Source organism: Taudactylus pleione, unplaced genomic scaffold, assembly GCF_031769625.1.
Source record: "Taudactylus pleione unplaced genomic scaffold, aTauple2 ptg000471l, whole genome shotgun sequence".
NCBI classification, from domain to species: Eukaryota; Metazoa; Chordata; class Amphibia; order Anura; family Myobatrachidae; genus Taudactylus; species Taudactylus pleione.
The window spans coordinates 140,430-163,866 of NW_028284873.1; the positions used below are offsets into that span (position 1 = coordinate 140,430).

General features: G+C 47.6%; 1 protein-coding gene across 1 annotated transcript in view; it reads left to right on the forward strand.

Moving 5' to 3' along the window:
- G3BP2 (G3BP stress granule assembly factor 2) overlaps positions 1-23,437 on the forward strand; it is a 109,045-nt gene that overhangs the window by 67,962 nt on the left and 17,646 nt on the right. The window contains exon 7 of the mRNA XM_088448896.1: positions 13,019-13,199. Within this exon, the coding sequence (XP_088305022.1) occupies positions 13,019-13,199 (181 nt within the window). The remainder of the gene's footprint in view (positions 1-13,018; positions 13,200-23,437) is intronic.

The following is a 23,437-nucleotide window of genomic DNA, read 5'->3' on the forward strand; positions in this document are numbered from 1 at the left end:
TTTGACATAATGTAGTTCGCTCAGTTTCACTCCAGGCCCCCTACAACACCTGAAACTCTCCAGGTGGAACTGGCTACCCTATCTACTTCTATCCCAGACGATGAGCCTCCCCTCGGAGTTTTGTCTGTCCCTAGCCTGGTGGCTACAGACAAGGGTCGCCCCTTTTGGATCTCGGACTGGGCTCTCCTCACCACGGACGCAAGCCTCCAAGGCTGGGGCGCAGTCACAGAAAAGCACTCCTTTCAGGGCCGCTGGACTCCAGTCGAGGCAGGGTTACCAATCAATGTCTTGGAACTTGGAGCCATCTTCAGAGCTCTAACTCTGGCTCAGGATATTCTTCAGGGCAGGCCAGTACAAGTACAGTCCGACAACGCCACGGCAGTCGCCTACCTCAATCACCAAGGATGCAGTTGACGTCAGGCAGCAATGGCAGATGTGTCCCACATTCTCACATAGACCGAACGCCATCTCCGCAGTATTCATCCCGGGAGTTCTCAATTGGGAAGCAGATTTCCTCAGCCGTCATGATGTGCCTGCAGGAGAGTGGTCTCTACATCCAGAAATCTTTCAGCTCCTGGTGGACAAATGGGGTCTGCCGAACGTGAATCTCATGGCTCAACAGCAAACTTCCAGTATATGGAACCTGGACGGGACTCCGACGCAGCCTTCGTGGACGCATTGTCTGTGAAATGGACCTTCCATTTGGCATCTCTTTCCCCCAATATCCCTGCTTCCTCTAGTTCTTCGAAAGTTCAAGCAGGAAGGGGGCACAGTCCTTTTGATAGCTCCGGCTTGGCCCAGACGCCATTGGTACTCCGATCTTCAAAGTCTCTCCATAGACGTTCCTCTTCGACTTCCTCTACGTTGTAGACCTGTTTGCTCAGGGTCCCTGTCTACATCCGGACCTAGCTCGTCTGTCTTTAACAGCTTGGCTCTTGAGAAATCCCTCCTACCGGCTAAGGGATTTTCCAGCTCTGTGGTCCAGACCGTAAACGGCCTAAGCAAGGATTTAGCACAGAATATGGCATACATATTTCCATTGGTGTGCTCTGAGATACTATGACCCTCAAGTTTTTAAGGTGTCTAGAATTCTTGCCATTCTTAAGGCTGGATTGGATCTAGGCCTCCACCTAGTATCTCTGAAAGTGCAGGTCTTTGCTATGTCCATCTGCTTCCAATGCAGATTTATTCCTATACCAGATGTTCACACCTTCCTGCAAGGTGTTCTACATATACAGCCTCTCTTTGTCCCTCCTGTGGCTCCAAGGGATTTGGCAATGGTGCTCCAAGCACTTCAGGAACCTCCATTTGGACCCCCTGTAATCAGTGGATGTCAAGTGGCTCACTGAGAAGACTTTCTTTCTTCTGGCTATTGCATCTGCCCGTAGGGTATCTGATTTAGAGGCACTTTCATGTCGCTCTCCCTTTTTAATCTTTCATCAGGACAGGGCTTTCTTCCCAAGGTGGTTTCCCGTTTCCACCTAAATGAGGTAATTGTGGTTCTGGCCTTTGCCTTTCAATCACCAGACCTCTTGGCAGGTGAGGCCTCTTTGGATGTGCTCCATGCTCTGAAGATTTACGTGGACCGTACTACTTCCAGCAGAAATCGGACTCCCTCTTCGTCCTATATGGATTCCACAAGAAGGGATGGCCAGCTAACAAACACTCTGGTCAGATGGATTTGCATGACTATCTCACAGGCTTACACGCAGTCTGGCCTTCCTGTGCCAGCTACAGTATCTGCTCATTCTAGCTGCAGTCTGGCGTGGCGCCTCAGCTGAACAGCTATTCAATGAGGCTACCTGGTTTTCTGTCTACACCTTTCTTAGGTTTTATGCCTTTCATACATTTGCCTCTCAGGATGCTTCTTTTGGGCGTAGGGTTCTCCTATCAAGTCAGGAGCGTTCCCACCCTTAACTGCTTTGGGACATCCCCATTGTCTCCCTATGTAGCCATATGGACCCTGAAGAAGAAAAAGTTATGGTAAAACTTACCTTTAACTCTTTCTTCGATGTCCACAGGGCACCCACCATGACACTCCTAGCTTCCATGGGTTTCTTCTCTTGGTCACTTGTTTCCTTCTCTGTGTGAGTGTGATTCTTCAGTGTACCAGTCTTTCTTCTCTCCTCTCCTGCTCCTGCCTTGGGCTTGTTCACAAAACTGAGTTGCCCTCAAGCTGTGGGTGGGGTATAGGTTAAGGACTGGAGCATCCTGGGATTGAAAAGCTTTGCTGTTGGTGTCCGGTCCTCCAGGTCCCACCTACAACACATTGTCTCCCTGTGGACCCTATGGACTTTGAAGAAAGAGAGTTAAAGGTAAGTTTTACCATAGCACTCCTTTTTTTTATTTTAATGAGAATGTTGAGGAATCCTACAGAACTGTAAATAGGGATTTACAATTTAGCACCTGAAATGTCTTCCATTAAACTGGCAGGCGAGGAGATTGGGCTGTTCACTACCACATTTGGACCAGCGAATCCGAATATTATTGCAGATAATGACAATGAATCCCAGTTTGCTGCTCGTGATTGGCAGTTATCCCTCGCCCAATCCATGCATCATTGTTTCCGCTCTTTCCCTAGAGGCATTTAATGTTGAGATCTACATTGGGAAACCGGGTCATTCACAAGGGAATAATGCACAGTTCTGGAAGTGGTAATTTCAGGGGCTGTATAGTAAAAGATCGCCTTGGTAGGCACTTCTGGCATCACAGGTACTATTTTCAAAGTGAATAGTTTCATATTCTGGTGGGGTGCAGTGTTCTCCACATAAATTTGTTTTGTAGCCGGGTGGGGACCTTCGCAATAATAAAATGTGTTATTTCAAGTTTAAATCATTATAAGGTCACCTTACAATGATTTAAACTTGAAATAACACTTTATATATTCTCCTCTTCTTCTTAGATCCAGTCGTCTGCAGCTTTTTCATAATCAAAGTCTGTAGGATCTGGTCCCTCTTGTGAAATCTGCATCAGGTTATTTAGTGTGCTCTGCTCCATGCGATTCCTTAAGCAGGTTTTAATTCGTTTTAGAGTAGAAAATCCTCTTTCACATTCAGCTGTGCTTACAGGTATGGTCAGTCCAATAGAAGCTAGTTTAGTTACATTTGGAAAAGATTCTTTCAGCTCAGTTGTCGTTGAAAATGTATGCATTATTTGTTTTAAATGTAGATTTTTGTAGGATTCTAGTTCAAATTATTTTGATGCAACTTCTAGCTTACTATTTGCATAGTTTAAGATTGCGGGACTTCCATTTTTAGACTAATGCTCAAAAAGAATCTCACAAGCCTCATTTTGATCATGGTTCTCTGTATTGAAACTCGTGAAAAACAGGATATTATTGGCATATCTGGAAATCTTGCTTCTAGGTGGTTAATAAGTGTGTCTGTGTTTTCCATAGATATTTTTCATAAAAGCAGTAGCATTAGCATCAGAACAATTTACTTTAAGGTCTGACCATTCACCAGCAAGATGGAGATTTTTAAAATGAGTAACAGGTGTCTTTCAGTTCCATAATGCATATTTTTGTAGCTTTCAAGATGGGGTCTATTTCTGTTAAATTAACATCTTGCCTTTGCCAAACTTTAGACAACTTAATTAAATGAGGCAGCACATCTGAAAGCATCATAAGTGAAGCTACGAAATTGTATGTTCTCATATGTTTGCTTAAACTTTCAGCTGTGATGTCATTTCTATCAGTGGCCTCTCTCTCCAGTGCAGCAATGACACTCACCAAGGATTCTCTTAGACTGTACAGCAAAGTCAACAGACAGCCACCTACTGTCACTTGCCATTTTAAGTTTAATCTGAGGACTGTTCAGTATATTTTGGATTTCAGTTAAACCTGCCATTCTAATTGGGGAATTTTGAAAAAAGAACAGTTGTCTTAAGAGGTCGTTAAATTTAACTAAGGCACTTCAGCAGCTGCTTGGGCACTAGCAAGAGCCAAACAGTGGTTTATACGATGACAGTTGAGTGTACTATGTGGTAGTTCATTTTTTGCCAACCAATACATACTACTTAAAGCTCCCACAAAAGCATCTCTCTGCAAGTTAATCAAATTTGAAACTGATCGTTCAATGTCTCCTATCCCTGTTTCTTCAAGAACACGTTTTTGAAGTATATTTGAACACAAATCGCTGTGTAATTTACTTTGCTTATGGTTAAGTAAGCTTTCTTTATGGAGTCTTTTGCACGGGAATAGTCACCCAAGTTACTTCCTTATTTGCAGCCGGTCTCGTTCCATATTTTATACAAGTGGAACACATCATTCCACTATCTTTTACCAACAACCACTGAAATGTTTTAAACCATAGTTTACTCCTGATATGTTTAGAGAAACATTTATCATGTGAAACAGACTGTGATTCAGAAGATGGTCCGGCCTCGTCTGAAGTGTCCTTGTTGGAAATCTCTAGCTCTGAGATTTTTTGTATTTTTATTTTTCTTAAAGAAACTTAAAATTGTTGGTTTCTGATTTAAATTCTTACTCATTATGGGTAACAAGTGGCTGAACACAGATGTATTTTTTAACATCTCCCAGGTACTGTCCCCACTTGCTGACACCAAAGAAATTTATTTTTATACAGCCTTCAAATACAGGCCTAACTTGCTGGCTCAAATGAATTTATTTTTAAACAGCCCTTAAATACAGGCGACTTGCTGGCACAAATGAATTTCTTTGTATACCGCCCCCAAATACAGATGACTTGCTGGCACAAATAAAATTTTTTTATACAGCCCTTAGATACTGGCCCCTAATGCAGGCTATGCAGAATGTAGTTTTTTTTATACAGCTGCAGCTCCACAAATACTGTCCCCACTGACTTGATGGTACCACAGAATATACAGCCCTTAGATACTGGCCCCTAAGGCTCCTAAATACTGTCCCCCCATTTTGAGCTCCAACACAGAGAGTGTTTAATCAGCTCAGGCAACTGTTCCCGCCTGAACAGTGCGCCTGTGATTTTAGTCTGACACCTCCCCTGCATCATCTCCTGCCCAGCACTGTCATCCACCCGACACCTCCCCCGTCGCATAGTCGCACCCCTTGTCCGGCACCTGCCCCGTGCCAATGCAGCGTCCGCTGCCCGGCACCTACCATAGCAGCATCCCAACTGGTTATACCCCCCACCCCCACCCCCCTTCCCAATACAGTCAGTGTCCCCTGCCCGGCACCTCGAAGTCCAGCGCTGGCATCACATCCTGCACCCGTTTCCTTGGCAACAGGGACACATTAAGGGTGACCAGCAGACGTTGCGCATTATGGCCGGTGGGGGGGGTGGGAATACTAAGTGCCGGGCAGCAGAGATTTCTTGCTGGGCACTGCGCCCGGAACATGGTGAAAACACTGGGACGACAGTGTTTTTTTGTTTGTTTTTTTACCTGTTCAAAGTGCTGCGGTTTCCGAGTGTTCACTCCTGCGATGGAAGCTTGAGAAGCAGACTTTCTCAGCAGACACACCCTATACCCTGGTGAATGTAGAGCCAGATGACAATATGATGGCATCTGTCAACTACAAAGTCAAGTGTTCCTCATCAAGGACAAAGGATTGATGGTATTCCTGTCGGTTCCATGGTACTTTCAGCTAATTTACCTGTTCCAATGATTCAGTTAGGCAGCGATTCCACCTTTTTGGGTCCTGGCGGCTTTTGTGTGTTAACTTCAGAAGGCAGATTCTGCTTGCCGCCTATAGATCTGTGAACAGAATCTGCCTGCTGTGATGTGTGGAAAAATGTGCAAGTGAGTCTCAGATAGCAGCTAATGAGTAACTGAATCTGCCCCTTATTGCTTTAACAACATGGCTGTTGAAGTCCTGATTCTTAAGGCTAAAGCTCTTATTTTGACAGCGTGGTCAAGACCATGTTTGAGATTAAAACGATTACATTATGAAAGATTTTTTTATCAGTGTGCAGAGGGGTTTCAAATATCTTAATCTATTTTTGCAGGAGGGTATTGACAGCCCTGTCAGTCTTTCAAAAGAAGCTGGCACTTGTGCCAAATGTTCAGATTTTTTTGCAGGGAGTGCAATTACAAACTTCATACAATCCTCCTATAACTCCTTGAAATCTAAACTTTATCTTAATAGCCTTATAGCAATCCCCTTTTGAGCCATTGGTGTCTGTAGTGACAATTTGTCACATGGAAGACAGCGTATAATGACTTTTTTTTTTTTTGCAAAGAGTTTTTGAACTAGGGGCTGTATCTTGCAGATGGCCATATAATTTTTCATGAAGTCCGATGTTCACGACACATTCACTTCCTCCTTTCATCCTAACTTTGTGTCAAAATATTAGATCAGTATTTAGGCTGTAGACGATCTACCAAAGAGGTATCCCTTCTCTTGTTGGATGTTGGTGATCTGGGGACATACTTGGATAGTTTTAGACCTTCGAAAGAGAGATGGTCTTTTGGTTCTCCACGATGCGCAAATTAAGTTAGTCTTTGTCTAATAGATTATTGCTAAGTAGTTTACTTCTGTAATTCTACAGGCATATACTAGAGTAGAGAAACCTGTTCAGATTAAATGAGTGAACATCCGACCTGATAAGTGCATTCCTCCTGGGCATGCGGGATAGTTCCCCCCCAAGCGACGTAGCTGGTTTTGGGCCAAAATGTATTGCATCCTGCAGCTATGGAGCATAATTTTTTTGGTGGCAGCTTTGGAGTGTCCCCTAAGTTCCAGTGTCGGTCAATAGGATGTGTTAGAAAAGTTTTGGGGTTTTGTTTTTGCATGAATTTCTTTCTACTTCAGGGTCCATAGGGGGTCCACAGGGTTGACCTTGGGGTATAGGTTGGGAACCAAATCCGGGCACCACGCAGTTAAAGCTTTTAGCTCCCAGGATGCACTTGGGTCCACTCTCCCTATAACCCCTCCCCCCAGCCAGAGGCACCTCAGTTTAAGTTGGTGCCCGGCCGGAGTCGGGTCACCGTTACTGCAGGGGGGCTGCTTAGCAGCCCCTAAGCTTATAATTTATTTTAAAGAGTTTTATTTTATTATTTTTTTACTACTCTTCAGAGCGGCAGCATCAGACTGTCCAATGGACGTCTAAGCTGCCGCTCCTACACCCCGCCGGCGCTGCGACGCCTGTACAGATCTGGGCATCGCAGCGGGACCCCAGAGTCTGTACTAGCCGGGCTCTGGAGGACTCCCTGGGCTGCTGCCGGATCGACTGGGACAGGTTAGTCGCGTGGTCACCGCTTGCGGTGACCCGCGTGTACATGCAGCCTTATGCATCCAGTCTCTGGGGACAGACCGGAGGCGCTAGCGGTGGCGGCGGGCTCCCCCTCCATGGAGGCATACCCCGCGTGTCCACAGCCCACCAGGGATTATAGCGGCAGCAGGAGCCGGCATCCCGGGGGGTTAATTGCTAGCCAGGGGAGGAAGCCTTCCCTGTCTAGTGGCTCCTTCCCTCAGCTCAGCGCGCCTTTCAATACTACAGTCTGGCGTCGCTGAGCTGCTTCCTCCGCGGGTCACGCTTCTTCTGAGGTCTCCAGCGGCCATTATCTCTCGGTGGTGCTGCAGAACTCCTAGGATGACAGTGAGCCCAGTCCCCCTGCGTACCTGGCCATTTTGGGTGAGTGTACACAGCGCTATAGCCTTCCCAGACACTGAATCTGGGCAGTTGAATGTAGCGACATTGTGCAGTATATTATATGTCATGCTTATGTATGTACAGTATATATGTCTGCATTGTATGTGACTAATGCTAGTGCTGACTGTCTGCTTTTTCTCTCAGCTGTCAGTGTATATCTATCCCTTTTCTTTATCTGCCCTAATACAGGTGTACCTAGGGTGGTTCTGAGACCTCACATATATATACTTGTTAATATCTGTGAGGTTTGTCACATACTGTTGCGTGCTGCACGTTGCCATATTTTAGATGGAACTGTGTGTTGCATACGCTGATAATGGGTCCCTACAGCTACTCTTAGCGTTAGTCAGGACCGGTATGGCGCTGCTTAATATTTCTGTCAAGATAGTCAAATATATCTGACCAGGAGATTGCACACGATACTGCACCCATTATTGCTATCCTGCAAGTCATAGCCTGCAGGAATTAGTGCGGAGGATTTTAACTCAGAAAGGTTTATATATGCGGCGCCATCTGGTGCCGGGCCCCTTGCACGACCCCCTTAAAGGGTGGTTTATTTCTCAGGATCCTCTCCTTTGAGGATCGCCGGGCGGGCCCCATTGTCGTCACTCGCTTGGAGTTACTTCACCATACTGCCCTTTTCAACTCGGTATCTCACAATTTCTTGCAGTTTACCCCTGTGTCACAGACTATCGCTCCCTGCCGGGGTTTTTCACAGTACATGAATTACCTCCGATACCACATCGGTCTGTCATTCCCCTTGCAGGGATTACCACAACGGCCACCCTGGTGGATGTTGTTTTCTACGAAATACTAAATGGCGTGATATACGCCCTGCGGTTACTTCCCAGTGGCTCTGCCGTGAACTGGATGGTGTATTTGGCTCTTTCCCTCTCACATGGGGGGAGACTATTTCAAGTATTATTATCCCTACTTTGGGGCTGATAGCCAGGTTCATTCTGGATATAGAGAATGTCGATCCTGCACCTGTATCATACATTTCCCATTTCTGCCCAGCGGGTGGATCTCAAGGCGGGAGTCTGGCTGTCGCCAGATACGAGGAGTCACAAAGGCCTTCTGTTACCCATTCCCTGAGGGTCCTCACAAGTAATGGAATCTCCTTCTGGGGTGGATTTGTATGTTCATCATCGGATTACAGGCATTAATACGCCTCCCATCCCAGCCTGGACGGATTTTACGGATCCGTAGGTGGTAGCTTTGCCTGAAATCAATGTACTCGTTTTCAGGGCCTGTTGCCCGTCCTACCATGGCCATCGCATGGTGATGCTTTTGTAACGTTTTTCCCCTCCAACACGTCTGGGGTTCAAATGTCTTTTGCCGCTCACATAAAATATGCAGCGGTCGTGTGGGATTACCTACATGGGATGCCGGTCTTCTAACTTTCAGGGTTTCGGCTGCGACTGTATCCGCCGCAATACCCTATGGCTACGTTATGGGAAAGCAGAGGTGCAGACTCCTTCCATGGGGAAGATCTTGTTTGGTCCTGACCTTGACAAGATTGTTGCATCATTGGCAGTATCACTAATGGAGAGATACTGTCTTTAGCTACTCCCACTACATTCAGACTAACTCTGTTAAGTCTTTTTGTCCTCAGGGTCAGCCTAAAGGCCTGTTTTTTCCTAGGCTGTCGGGCCTCCACGGGGGCCACCATATCCAGTACCTAGCAGTCCTGAACTTACGGACGACCCTACTTCTACGCCTGAGGATAAACCTTCAGCCTGACGGGACAGGTCTACATCTGGGGAATTCCAGTGTGAGGTACTGATTCTCAACGGCCTCTCATTGCTCAGGCGGCCTCCTCACAGGCGTTGTTCCACGGGCCCTTCTTCAGACGATCAGGGCCTTACATTCCCAGAAAGCTATACAGTCTTGGCGGTAAGCAGAGCTATTTCGGCCAGCCTCACTATCTCAGCGAGGGACTGGTTGTTCTACTTTCTTTCTGGGGCAGTAACCGACTGGTCCTCATTTGCCTATACTCTGTCTCAAATCCCTGAATCAGATTCCAAGGGTGCCTGGACTCAGGTGGAATCCTTCATGCTCCATCATCCGACATTTGGAACCTGGGGATTTTATGGTATATCTGATTATTCAGGATACGTACCTACGGGTACATTCAGAGCCCTCTCATCAGCATGGGTTCAGGTTTGCTGTGCCACAGCAACATTTGCAAGTTTCGGGCTCTGCCTGTTGGGACTGTCCTCAACTCCACCGGGGTTTACAAGCTTTATGGATTTTCTGACAGTTCACTGTTCAGTGTATCCGAATGCTCCTTTATCTGGGCGGCCTGCTTTTAGCAGGATCACCGAGGTACTTTACCGCTAGGTCAGGCTAACCGTGGCTTCTTCTCAGCACAGATAAGTAGTCAACGGAGAAAAAGTCCTCCCTGCATCCCTCACAGGGTATTCTTCATCTGGGAGCACTGCTGGATTCTCAGAATCTTAGAATTTTTCTGGCGTAAGACAAGATCTCAGCTCTTCAACTTGGAGTGTGCGGATGTCTACGCAGTCGACATATGTCATTACTCTTGGTGATGCGCGGTCTACCAGAGTGTCTACCTTTTTGGTAGGGTGGCATGTGCTCAGTTACATTCCAGGCCTTGCCATAATTGACTCCTCTCCGGATGGATTGAGTTTTTTTCCATCGGATCGCTGTTCGCACGTAGATGCTCTCTCTGGAGGCGAGTCGGTCTCTGTCCGGGTGGCTATGGCCATCTCGTCCAGGGTATTCTTTGCTACAGACGGTGTCTGGTCCGCATTCGTTTCGGGGCAGCTGGACGTCTGTCGCTTCCGCCCTGCCACTTAACTTGTTGGAACTTTAGGCTGTCTTGGGCCTTCACTCTGGCCTAACCCATATGTCACGGTGAACCTGAATAGTTTCAGTCCGACAGTGTCACAACAGTGGCTTCCATCTAGGCAACACTGGTAGTTGGGTGGCATACATTCTGACATAGTCCAAGGGTCTTCTCCTGGCCAACTCTGCAGTGTTCATTCCGGGAGCTCTCCGTTGGGAAGCGGGCTTCCTCAGCCGTCACGACGTGCATTCCGGGGACTAGTCTCTTCTCCAAGACAGGGTTCAACTCCTGGTGAGCAGAGGGGGCCTCCCTGAGGTGATTGATCCTTATGGCCTTCTGACTGTATCACACATTGCCGGTGTTACAGTCCAGCTCTAGGAGTACTGAAGCTACCTTCAGTGACTCTTTGTCAGTGAAGTGGTCCTTCCACTTTGTGTACCTGTGTCCTCCGGTCTCCCTTCGTCCTCAAGGTCTTCGGAAGTTTAATTAGAGACGGAAGGGCTTTCCTTCTGGGGGCTCCAGTTTGTCCCAGACATCACTGGTGCTAAGATTTTCGGAGTCTCCTCATCGACGCTCCGTTCCTACTGCTTCACTATCTGGACCTGTTGTTTCAGGGTCCTTGTTTTTCCCTAGACCTGGATCGTTTGTCTTTGACTGCGCCCCTACTGTGGTCCTAGGGCTTCCCTGGCTCTGTCTTCATTGAGATGTTTAGAGCAGATAGGCCAGACTTTGCTGGCATCTGCCACGGACTGTGGCATACATAATTCTTATGGTATCGTACCTGTCGATACGATCCTCCGGTGTCCAGGATTTCCAGATATTCTGGCATTCCTTCCGGCTGGCTTGGGTTTCACCCTCGGCATGGCCTTCCTGACAGTGCGGATCTCTACACTGTCAGTATGGTTAAGATGTGGAATTGCTCCACTCTGGTATCCAGTTCATCCTTTGGAGTGTTTTTCTGGATTATGCTTCCATTTATCCTCCCTAGGGGCTCCTTGGGAGTTAGTAGTGGTTCTTCGTTCCCTCCGTGGACAGTCAATGGAACCGCTGGTTGTGATAGCCATTACATGGTCTATTGCTTTGGCTCTCTCTTTCTCTCAGGTTGTTTATATCGACCAGGTGTGTTGGAATTGGGAGCGTTCTCATGTGGCTCCCTCTTCTGGAGGGCATTATGTCAGGGTGTGAGTTGCTCTCGCCCTGTGTTTCTTCTTAGTGATTTTTAGGTTCCATATTATTCTGGAACTTATGGTACGGCCATTCAGTCCCCAGTCCTCTCGGCTGGTGTGGCCTCATTGACTGTGGTCCGGCCTCTGTGGGTTTATGTGATCCGTTCAAGTTCCTTACGGAAATCGGACTCCTTATTGGTGGTCTGAGATTTCTGGTTTTAACAGGAAAGGATGGCCGGCCTATGGCCAAATGTTGGCTGGATGGCCTCGTATATCTTCTTCAGGGGCCTACACATGGGTAGGCCTTTCTGTTGTTGATTCTTGTTTCTTCTCGGGCCATGTAACCCTTGTGGGCGGCTCGCTGTGGCGCCTTGGCTGTTTTGCCTTGCTAGGTGGCCACGTGGTCTTCTGTCCACACCTTTTTTTTTTTTTTAAGGTTCTAGGCATTGGTTTCCTTTGCCTCTCAGGATGCTTCCTTTTTGGCGGCGGATTCTCCTCTCAGCACAGGAGCGTCCCCACCCTTGGTTGAACTGCTTTGGGACATCCCCAAGGTCAACCCTGTGGGCCCCCTATGGACCCTGAAGTAGAAAACAAGAGATATGGTAAGAACTTACCTTTATCTCTGTTTCTACGAAGTCCATAGGGTCCACAGGGCGCCCGCCCTGACGCACCTGGCTTCATATTGGCTGTTACTGGTCACCGGGTTCCCCTCTCCTTTTCTGTGAGAATGGTTCTTGAGTGTTCCAGTTTTCTCTCTTTTTCTCTCCTTCTCCGGCCTTTGGCTACTTACAAACTGAGGTGCCTCTGGCTGGGGGGGAGGGGTTATAGGGAGAGTGGACCCAAGTGCATCCTGGGAGCTATAAGCTTTAACTGCGTGGTGCCCGGATTTGGTTCCCAACCTATACCCCAAGGTCAACCCTGTGGACCCTATGGACTTCGTAGAAACAGAGATAACAAAGGTAAGTTCTTTCCATATCTCTTGTTTTTCTCTGAATCCATTGGGGACATTGGACGCCGAACCTCTAGTTCTCGCTTTTTTTTTTTTTTTTATTTCAGGCTGATTTTTGTAGAACAGTTTCTTCTTTAGTCTCCTCTTTCTCTTTTATTTCCTGTAGGACTTGGTAAGTATAACTGATTCCCTGCGGACTAAGATACAAAAAAGGAATTGTCAGACTGTAGATCAGATTCATAGTGTCACCCCAGTGGCTTCAGTGAAAAGGATTTAACGTCAGTATAGAGGATCCCTTGTTGGGTGGGATAGCTCTGATTAAGGATAATGCAATGTTACACAATCTGAGACATCTGAACCTGCTGAACCTTGGTTGATCATTGGTAACCATGCTTTCTTCTGTTAAGCGCAGGCATCTGGCTTTTCCACTTCCAGTGCCTGTGTTTTTGATTTGCTATTTAATTAGGTTTCCATTTACACTGTATTTTTTTCCTCCCAGTAATGGTGTAGATGAGTCTTTGGAAGAGCCCGTTACTGAACCTGAGCCAGAGCCAGAACCAGAAGTAAAGAGTGAAGAACTGAAACCTGAGCCAGAAGAAAAGAACATTGAAGAACTTGAGGAAAAATCCCCCACACCACCTCCTGTTGAGCCCATTGTTCTCCCACAAGAACCACCTAAGGTTGAATATTTGATTTTATCTATGTGATTGACCCGCTCATGCAGTGTAATAATGTTGGGCATTTCACTCTGTTTTTAATTCCCATCTGCATAGCAGATGGAAGCTGCACAATGTTTTCCATATAAAGACGTGTGGCTGTAACAATAGTATTTTGTTACCTGTATATAGGTGTTACTGCTTTGGAGAAGGGAGAGCTATCTGCTGTTTACACAGTGTATCTTTGAGGTATTCATACAGTCCTGCATGAGACTTGGTGTTTTTGTGCTGAGTGTAGTGAGGTACATTTTGACAAGGCAATGGGAATAAATGAAGTGTTTAAAGACTGTACAGTATGAACAAATGTAAAGTGATTGTTATTCCTGCGTGGTTTTGAAATGCTTTGGTATGGTCAACATTGTGAGAGCGGTAATTAGAGACATCTTTCACTGCTTACGAACAAGTATGGTTCAGTATTATTGGGAAGCAATCTGGAGAAGTTTTCTCAAAACTAATGCTCCAATATCATATTTGTGCCACTCTTGTGTTTCTGGACTTGGTTGCCCAAAACAATAGAAAACTCTTATTCAGTTGGTGTATGGAAGTGCAGAATTGTCTGATCAGGTTGCAATACCTGTTTATTCATTGTGGTGGTGAAAGGTGTATATGCTGTGATTAGAAACAACGTTTGTGTGTTAAGTTGAGGGTTTACTGGTATTGTGAAAAATAAATAAAAGCATTTCTTTCTACTTCAGGGTCCATAGGGGGTCCACAGGGTTGACCTTGGGGTATAGGTTGGGAACCAAATCCGGGCACCACGCAGTTAAAGCTTTTAGCTCCCAGGATGCACTTGGGTCCACTCTCCCTATAACCCCGCCCCCCAGCCAGAGGCACCTCAGTTTAAGTTGGTGCCCGGCCGGAGTCGGGTCACCGTTACTGCAGGGGGGCTGCTTAGCAGCCCCTAAGCTTAAAAGAGTTTTATTTTATTATTTTTTTACTACTCTTCAGAGCGGCAGCATCAGACTGTCCAATGGACGTCTGAGCTGCCGCTCCTACACCCCGCCGGCGCTGCGACGCCAGTACAGATCTGGGGATCGCAGCGGGACCCCAGAGTCTGTACTAGCCGGGCTCTGGAGGAATCCCTGGGCTGCTGCCGGATCGACGGGGACAGGTAAGTCGCGTGGTCACCGCTTGCGGTGACCCGCGTGTACATGCAGCCTTATGCCTCCGGTCTCTGGGGACAGACCGGAGGCGCTAGCGGTGGCGGCGGGCTCCCCCTCCATGGAGGCATACCCCGCGTGTCCACAGCCCACCAGGGATTATAGCGGCAGCGGGAGCCGGCATCCCGGGGGGTTAATTGCTAGCCAGGGGAGGAAGCCTTCCCTGTCTAGCGGCTCCTCCCCTCAGCTCAGCGCGCCTTTCAATAATACAGTCTGGCGTCGCTGAGCTGCTTCCTCCGCGGGCCACGCTTCTTCTGAGGTCTCCAGTGGCCATTTTCTCTCTGTGGTGCTGCAGAACTCTTAGGATGTCAGTGAGCCCAGTCCCCCTGCGTACCTGGCCATTTTGGGTGAGTGTACACAGCGCTGTAGCCTTCCCAGACACTGAATCTGGGCAGTTGAATGTAGCGACATTGTGCAGTATATTATGTCATGCTTATGTATGTATATATATTTTTCTGCATTGTATGTGACTTATGCTAGTGCTGACTGTCTGCTTTTTCTCTCACCTGTCAGTGTATATCTATCCCTTTTCTTTATCTGCCCTAATACAGGTGTACCTGGGGTGGTTCTGAGACCTCACATATATATATTTGTTAATATCTGTGAGGTTTGTCACATACTGTTGCGTGCTGCACGTTGCCATATTTTAGATGGAACTGTGAGTTGCGTACGCTGATAATGGGTTCCTGCAGCTAATCTTAGCGTCAGTCAGGACCGGTATGGCGCTGCTTAATATTTCCGTCAAGATAGTCAGATATATCTGACCAGGAGATTGCACACGATACTGCACCCATTATTGCTATCCTGCAAGTCATAGCCTGCAGGAATTAGTGCGGAGGATTTTAACTCAGAAAGGTTTACGTATGCGGCACCATCTGGTGCCGGGCCCCTTGCACGACCCCCTTAAAGGGCGTTGTTTCTCAGGATCCTCTCCTTTGAGGATCGCCGGGCGGGCCCCATTGTCGTCACTCGCTGGGAGTTACTTCACCATACTGCCCTTTTGAACTCGGGGTATCTCGCAATTTCTTGCAATTTACCCCTGTGTCACAGACTATCGCTCCCTGCCGGGGTTTTTCACAGTACATGAATTACCTCCGATACCACATCGGTCTGTCATTCCCCTTGCAGGGATTACCACAACGGCCACCCTGGTGGATGTCGTTTTATACGAAATACTAATTGGCGTGATATACGCCCTGTGGTTACTGACCAGTGGCTCTGCCGTGAACTGGATGGTATATTCGGCTCTTTCCCTCTCACATGGGGGGGAGCCGATCTCAAGTATTATTATCCCTGCTTTGGGGCTGGTAGCCAGGCTCATTCTGGATATAGAGAATGTCGATCCTGCACCAGTATCATACATCTCCCGTTTTCTGCCCAGCGGGTGGATCTCATAGCGGGAGTCTGGCTGTCCCCAGATACGAGGAGTCACAAAGGCCTCCTGTTTCCCATTCCCTGAGGGTCCTCACAAGTAATGGAAATCCCCTTCTGGGATGGATTTGTATGTTAATCATCGGGTTACAGGCATTAATACGCCTCCCATCCCGACCTGGACGAATTTTACGGATCCGTAGGTGGTAACTTTGCCTGAAATCAATGTACTCAAGTTTTCAGGGCCTGTTGCCCGTCCTACCATGGCCATCGCATGGTGATGCTTTTGTGACGTTTTTCCCCTCCAACACGTCTGAGGTTCAAATATCTTTTTGCCGCTCACAAAATATGCAGTGGTCATATGTGGGATTACCTCATGGGATGCCGGTCTTCTAACTTTCAGGGTTTCGGCGGCGTCTGTATCCGCCGCAGTACCCTATGGCTGCGTTATGGGAAAGCAGAGGTGCACACTCCTTCCAGGGGGAAGTTCTTGTTTGGTCCTGACCTTGACAAGATCGTTGCATCATTGGCAGTATCACTAATGGGGAGATACCGTCTTTAGCTACTCCCACTACATTCGGACTAACTCTGTTAAGTCTTTTTGTCCTCAGGGTCAGCCTAAAGGCCTGTTTTTTCCTAGGCTGTCGGCCTCCACGGGGGCCACCGTATCCAGTACCGAGCAGTCCTGGACTTCCGGACGACCCTGTTTCTACACCTGAGGATATACCCTCAGCCTGACGGGACAGGTCTACATCTGGGGAATTTCCAGAGTGAGGTACTGATTCTCAACGGCCTCTCATTGCTCATGCAGCCTCCTCACAGGCATTGTTACACGGGCCCTTCTTCAGAACTGATCAGGGCCTTACAATCCCAGAAAGCTATACAGTCTTTGTGGTAAGCAGAGCTATTTCGGCCAACCTCACTATCTCAGTGAGGGACTGGTTGTTCTACTTTCTTTTTGGGGCGGTGACCGACTGGTCCTCCTTTGCCTATACTCTGTCTCAAATCCCTGAATCAGATTCCAACGGTGCCTTGACTCAGGTGGAATCGTCCATGCTCCATCATCCGATGTTTGGAACCTGGGGATTTTATGGTATATCCGAGTATTCAGGATACGTACCTACGGGTACATACAGAGCCCTCTCATCAGCATGGGTTCAGGTTTGCTGTGCCACAGCAACACTTGTTAGTTTCGGGCTCTGCCTTTTGGGGCTGTCCTCAACTCCACCGGGGTTTACCAGCTTTATGGATTTTCTGACAGTTCACCTGTTCAGTGTATCCGAATGCTCCTTTCTCTGGACGGTCTCCTACTTTTAGCAGGATCACCAAGGTACTTTACCGCCAGGTCAGGATAACCGGGGCTTCTTCTCGTCACAGAAAAGTCCTCCCTGCATCCCTCACAGGGTTTTCTTCATCTGGGAGCACTGCTGGATTCTCAGAATCTGAGAATTTTTCTGGCGTAAGACAAGATCTCCACTCTTCAACTTCGAGTGTGCGGATATCTACGCAGTCGACATATGTCATTACTCTTTGTGATGCGCGGTCTACCAGAGTGTCTACCTTTTGGTAGGGTGGAATGTGCTCAGTTCCATTCCAGGCCTTGCCATAATTGACTCCCCTCCAGATGGATCGAGTTTTTTCCATCGGATCGCTGTTCGAACCATGATACTTTCTACGGAGGCGAGTTGGTCTCTGTCCGGGTGGCTATGGCCATCTCGTCCAGGGTGTTCTTTGCTAAAGACAGTGTCTGGTCCGCATTCATTTCGGGGCAGTTGGACGTCTGTCGCTTCTGCCCTGCCACTTACCTTGTTGATACTTTAAGCTGTCTTGGACTTTCACTCTGGCCTAACCCATTTGTCACGGTTAACCTGAATAGGTTCAGTCCGACAGTGTCACAACAGTGGCTTCCATCTAGGCAACACTGGTAGTTGGGTGGCAATGTTAGGAATGTCACCCATTCTGACATAGTCCAAGGGTCTTCTCCTGGCCACCTCTGCGGTGTTTATTCCCGGAGCTCTCCATTGGGAAGCGGGCTTCCTCAGCCGTCACGGCGTGCATCCCGGGGACTAGTCTCTTCTCCAAGAGAGGTTTCAACTCCTGGTGAGCAGAGGGGGCCTCCCTGAGGGGATTGATCCCCATGGCCTTCTGACTCGATCACACATTACCGGTGTTACAGTCCAGCTCTAGGAGTACTGAAGCTACCTTCAGTGACTCTTTGTCAGTGAAGTGGTCCTTCCACTTTGTGTACCTGTGTCCTCCGGTCTCCCTTCTTCCTCGAGGTCTTCGGAAGTTTAATTCGAGACGGAGGGGCTTTCCTTCTGGGGGCTCCAGGTCGTCCCAGACATCACTGGTACTAAGATTTTCGGAGTCTCCTCCTCGATGCTCCGTTCCTACTGCTTCACTATCTGGACCTGTTGTCTCAGGGTCCTTGTTTTTCCCTGGATCTGGATCGCTTGTCTTTAACTGCGCCCCTACTGTGGTCCTCGGGCTTCCCTGGCTCTGTCTTCATTGAGATGTTTAGAGCAGATAGGCCAGACTTTGCTGGGATCTGCCACGGACTGTGGCATACATAATTCTTATGGTATCGTACCTGTCGATACGATCCTCCGGTGTCCAGGATTTCCAGATATTCTGGCATTCCTTCCAGCTGGCTTGGGTTTCACCCTTGGCCTGGCCTTCCTGACAGTGCGGATTTCTACACTGTCGGTATGGTTAAGATATGGAATTGCTCCGCTCTGATATCCAGTTCATCCTTTGGAGTGTTTTCTGGATTATGTCTCCACTTGTCCTCCCTAGGGACTCCTGGGGAGTTAGTAGTGGTTCTTTGTTCCCTCCGGGGACAGTCAATGGAACCGCTGGTTGTGATAGCCATTACATGGTCTATTGTTTAAGCTCTCTCTCTCTCTCTCTCAGGGTGTTTAAATCAACCAGGAGAGTGTCTGAATGGGGAGCGTTCTCATGTGGCTCCCTCTTCTGGAGGGCATCATGTCAGGGTGTGAGTTGCTCTCGCCCTGTGTTTCTTCTTAAAGTGGTTTTTAGGTTCCATATTATTCTGGAACTTATGGTATGGCCATTCAGTTCCCAGTCCTCTCGGCTGTTGTGGCCTCATGGACTGTGGTCCGGCCTCTTTGGCTTTATGTGATCCGTTCAAGTTCCTTATGGTAAGCGGACTCCTTATTGGTGGTCTGCGGTTTCTGGTTTTAACAGGAAACGATGGCCGGCCTATAATGAAATGTTGACTGGATGGCCTCGTATGTCTTCCTCAGGGGCCTACCCATGGGTGGGCATTTCTGTCGTTGAGGCTTGTTTTTTTTCTCGGGCCGTGTAACCCTCGTGGGCGGCTCGTCGTGGCGCCTCGGCTGTTTTGCCTTACTAGGTGTCCACGTGGTCTTCTGTCCATACCTTTTTAAGGTTCTAGGCATTGGTTTCCTTTGCCTCTCAGGATGCTTCCTTTTTGGCGACGGATTCTCCTCTCAGCACAGGAGCGTCCCCACCCTTGGTTGAACTGCTTTGGGACATCCCCAAGGTCAACCCTGTGGACCCCCTATGGACCCTGAAGTAGAAAACAAGAGATATGGTAAGAACTTACCTTTGTTATCTCTGTTTCTACGAAGTCCATAGGGTCCACAGGGCGCCCGCCCTGACGCACCTGGCTTCATATGGGCTGTGTTACTGGTCACCGGCTTCCCGTCTCCTTTTCTGTGAGTATGGTTCTAGAGTGTTCCAGTTTTCTCTCTCTTTTTCTCTCCTCCTCCGGCCTTTGGCTACTTACAATCTGAGGTGCCTCTGGCTGGGGGGCGGGGTTATAGGGAGAGTGGACCCAAGTGCATCCTGGGAGCTAAAAGCTTTAACTGCGTGGTGCCCGGATTTGGTTCCCAACCTATACCCCAAGGTCAACCCTGTGGACCCTATGGACTTCGTAGAAACAGAGATAACAAAGGTAAGTTCTTACCATATCTCTTGTTATGTCTCGTCATAACAGATTTACAAAGTTTTGAAAAGCCACAATGGCTCCATATTAATATGAAACCAGTTTAGAATTAAAAAGGGTAAACTAGAGGTAAAAGTGGACGTTTATCTTTTATATTTAACTTTGGGGATCATTTATCACCCTTTACAAGACTAGATCTCCCCCTTATACTGGTAGAATTACCCCTCCTAGAGGCAATTACTTTCGTGCCTCCAGTTGGCCAATGTACAGGGCTGCTTAAATAAAAGTATCCCTACTTCGAGGACTATGGAGCGAGGCTCGTATTGAAGAGAAACTTGGGCAACAGGTACTTCAGAGTATGTGCTAGCCCATTATTGAACTAAAAAATAAGTTTCACCACATCGCCTCCTGGTGCCAACATTTGGAACAAATTTTTCCTTTAATGTCTATCGTATGCTTTGGAAATACCTATTGTTCAAGTTTCTATTAATTATGAGCCTTAAATCTCACTGCAGAGTGCTCGAAGTAGGGATGCTTTAATTTTTAATAGCCCTGTATTTTGTTAATTTTGTATTGATTCCCATCCCAATAAAACTAGGGTCTTTGCTTACTTACCACACAGTAGGGAAAATTTATTTAGAAACTTATTTTCCCTTAAGAAACCTTAACATCTAGACTAGCCGCACATGCGGAACACACAACCCCATACAGGTAGCATCCTAATCACAACTTATGATTTGTTCCACATTCTACACTGTTTTTATGGGTAGACTGGGTGTTTGTGTTGTAGGTGCTGTTTCATATTTATTTGTTCTTAAACTCGGCAGACACAGGTCTCTTCCGAAAGCTATCTTGGGACTTAAGGACGTAATTGAAAATAAAAAGTAAATTGTAGGCCTATTATTATGTTTATTTAAAACAATGTCTTCATTACTAACTTTTTGTTTGAAGTTACGGATTTGAAGAGTCATGAATGTCTCTATTTTTGCCACTGGACATTCTTTTTTTTTTTTTTTTCCGAAATTTGTGAGTTGTAATCTGTTGTTTGATCTGAGATTGTGCGATGGTTCCCAGTCATAATAAATGGCAATATACAGAGAAAAAAGTAGTATTTTTTTTTTTAAATAGATGACTTTGGGCCTGATCATCATGGGTTCTCAATTGTAACCGCTTACGCAGATCGGTTGATGGTGTGTACTGCGCATGCTTATGCACCACACTGAGTGCGTGTTAGCATTGTGATCGCTCTGCGATCACACACGCAGAAAGAAAGCCATCGCAGACTGAGTGTTAGATCAGTGTTTGGGGGTGGTGACTGGAGTGGTCGGAGAAACGCAGCCATGCCTGTTCGAACGCTTTTACTTTGGCGTGCATGAATTAGCCATTGCGACTGCATGTGCAGCTTGAGTACTCACTGCGTGCAACAAAGTTAGCAATCTCTACGTAAGGTCAGGGCTGCCGTAATTCTGCGTGAGGGGCCGATGGTACTCAATGTTAGCAGTTTATATGCAGGACTGTTGGGTATTATGGATGTGAAAGAGCGGTAATGGGAGGCAGTGGGCGTCGCTATGAAATCTTTAAAACTCAATAAACCATTACGCAAAGATTATACTAATACACACACAAACAATATGCTGCTGAACATATAAGACTTGAATTATATAACTTATACCCGAATATTTTCTTGCACCATATTAAGACATTGGAGCTTGATTTATATGGATGCAAATCCAATTTATATTTTTAGCCATATAACATGATGATCTTCAAAAATCCTCGGCGGTAAACCCCCCACCCCCCCACCCAAAACAACACTCCGGTCTTCATTGAGACTGCCTGTGCCCATGGACAGGCACACACCGTCACCCTTTTAGAGGGTGCCGGCTGCTAGTGCGTTCCCAAATGGCGGCCGCAGTTTTGCCGGATTTTGTGGCAGCGGCTCCCCTCACACATATGCAGGAGGAGTGCGCAGACTACAGGCTGCTTGGAACAGCCGGGTTTGACCAGAGTTCTCCCTCACACTGGGAAATACTCTGCGTCCTGGTAGAGTGAAGATTGGAGGGGGCGGAGCTTCCAGCGCTGCTCTCCCCCATCTGCAGTGGCACAGTCAATGGGGACAGAAGGGGATGCATGGATGAGTCATTCCTCTGCCGACTCTGCTACATTCGCCTGCTCTGCACAACACAAATCCTCTCCCCTGCAGCTGTGGGGTTGGTCTCCTGGAAGGCCAAGTGTCCTTGCTGATGTATTAGCTGCCTTTCTAAACAGTTTTTCTTATTCAGTATACATAGGGTTCCACAGGGAGACAATGGGGTGTAGGTGGTACTTGGGAGACTGGACACCAACAGCAAAGCTTTTTCTATCCCAGAATGCTCCAGTCCTCCCCCCTATACCCCGCCCACAGCCTGAAGGAAATTCAGTTTTGTCGGTGTCCGGCAGGAGCTGGATCACCGGTAGAACAGTGGGGTTGCTGTAAAGCAGCCCAAGCTTTATTTATTTTAATTTTGAATACAGTGCAAGCAGCGCTAGACAGTCCTCTGGACGTCTGTCTGCACTGCTGCTCCATCACCCCTCCGTGGCGCCGTGACTCCAGCCCTCGGCTAGGTACTCTCTGCTGGGTTTCGGGGGGACCTCGCTAGCAGGGCCCCTCGGACCCCAGACTGCAGCCGGGACTCAAAGGGACAGGGCACCCCCAGCTCAGGGTGCCATTCCACTGCGGTCTTGGCGCCCCTGAACTGCTCCTCCCTCACCCTCCACCCCATTAGAGACTAACGGCAACCGTTTTGTGCATCATGTCTCCGGGAACGCTGGGACCGGTCTCCCTGTATACCTCTCCCAGGAGCCAGGTTATACAGTGCTATTTCCTACCAGCCACTGTGTTGTCTGTGTAGTTGAATTTAGTGCCCTCTGCAGATATATTATATGGTCTGCATTGACTTGTGCTAGCGCTGATGTATGTTTATTTTTTCTCAACTGTCCGCTTATACCTTTCCCTTTCTTTCATTATAACCCTGGAATACTGAGGTATAGGGGGTTCATTGTACCTCACATCTACCTATATTTGTGAGGGTTATCACATACTGTATATCTGTGTTGCGCACTACACTGTGCCATATTGTACATACAGTTTGTCTGAGTTGCTCACTGCACTGTGCCAGATTGTGTGCTACATTACCTTTGCAGCTATGTCTAGCAAAGCCAAGAATAACGAGCAGCCTGCTGCTCCCACTCTGATGTCTTGAAAGTCCAGATTAGCAGGCTTGGCTTCAGGGGATCTCAATCAAGATGGTCTATGTGCATCTTGTTATATGGCTTCTGGCCCATCAGCCCCTGCATCCTCTCCTCAGGACCTCCCTTGGGCTTCTTTTTCACAGGTGTTGGCAATAATGCGGACCACCTAGTGGTTCCTGTGGTAGCTCCCCCTATGTTATGGTCACAGCAGGTACTCCCTGCCAAACCTTTGCCTCCCCCATGGGTAGACGTACAGTCTGGCAGCTACCTCCTACAGCTTTTCAACAAATGTTGCAAAAGGAAAAACTCCTACTATGCACACTGTTATTTTACCAGTCAATCCGGCTATCAGATTCTGAGTTATCATCTGGGGAGGCAGAAGACACAGACCTCTCACTCTGACTCCCATTGGAGAGGAGGAGCCCCCCCATCTCTAAATTATACCTGCACTTGTGAGAGCTGTAAAATCTATTCTTCAAATGGAAGAGGCAGAACCCACTCCTAAGGCA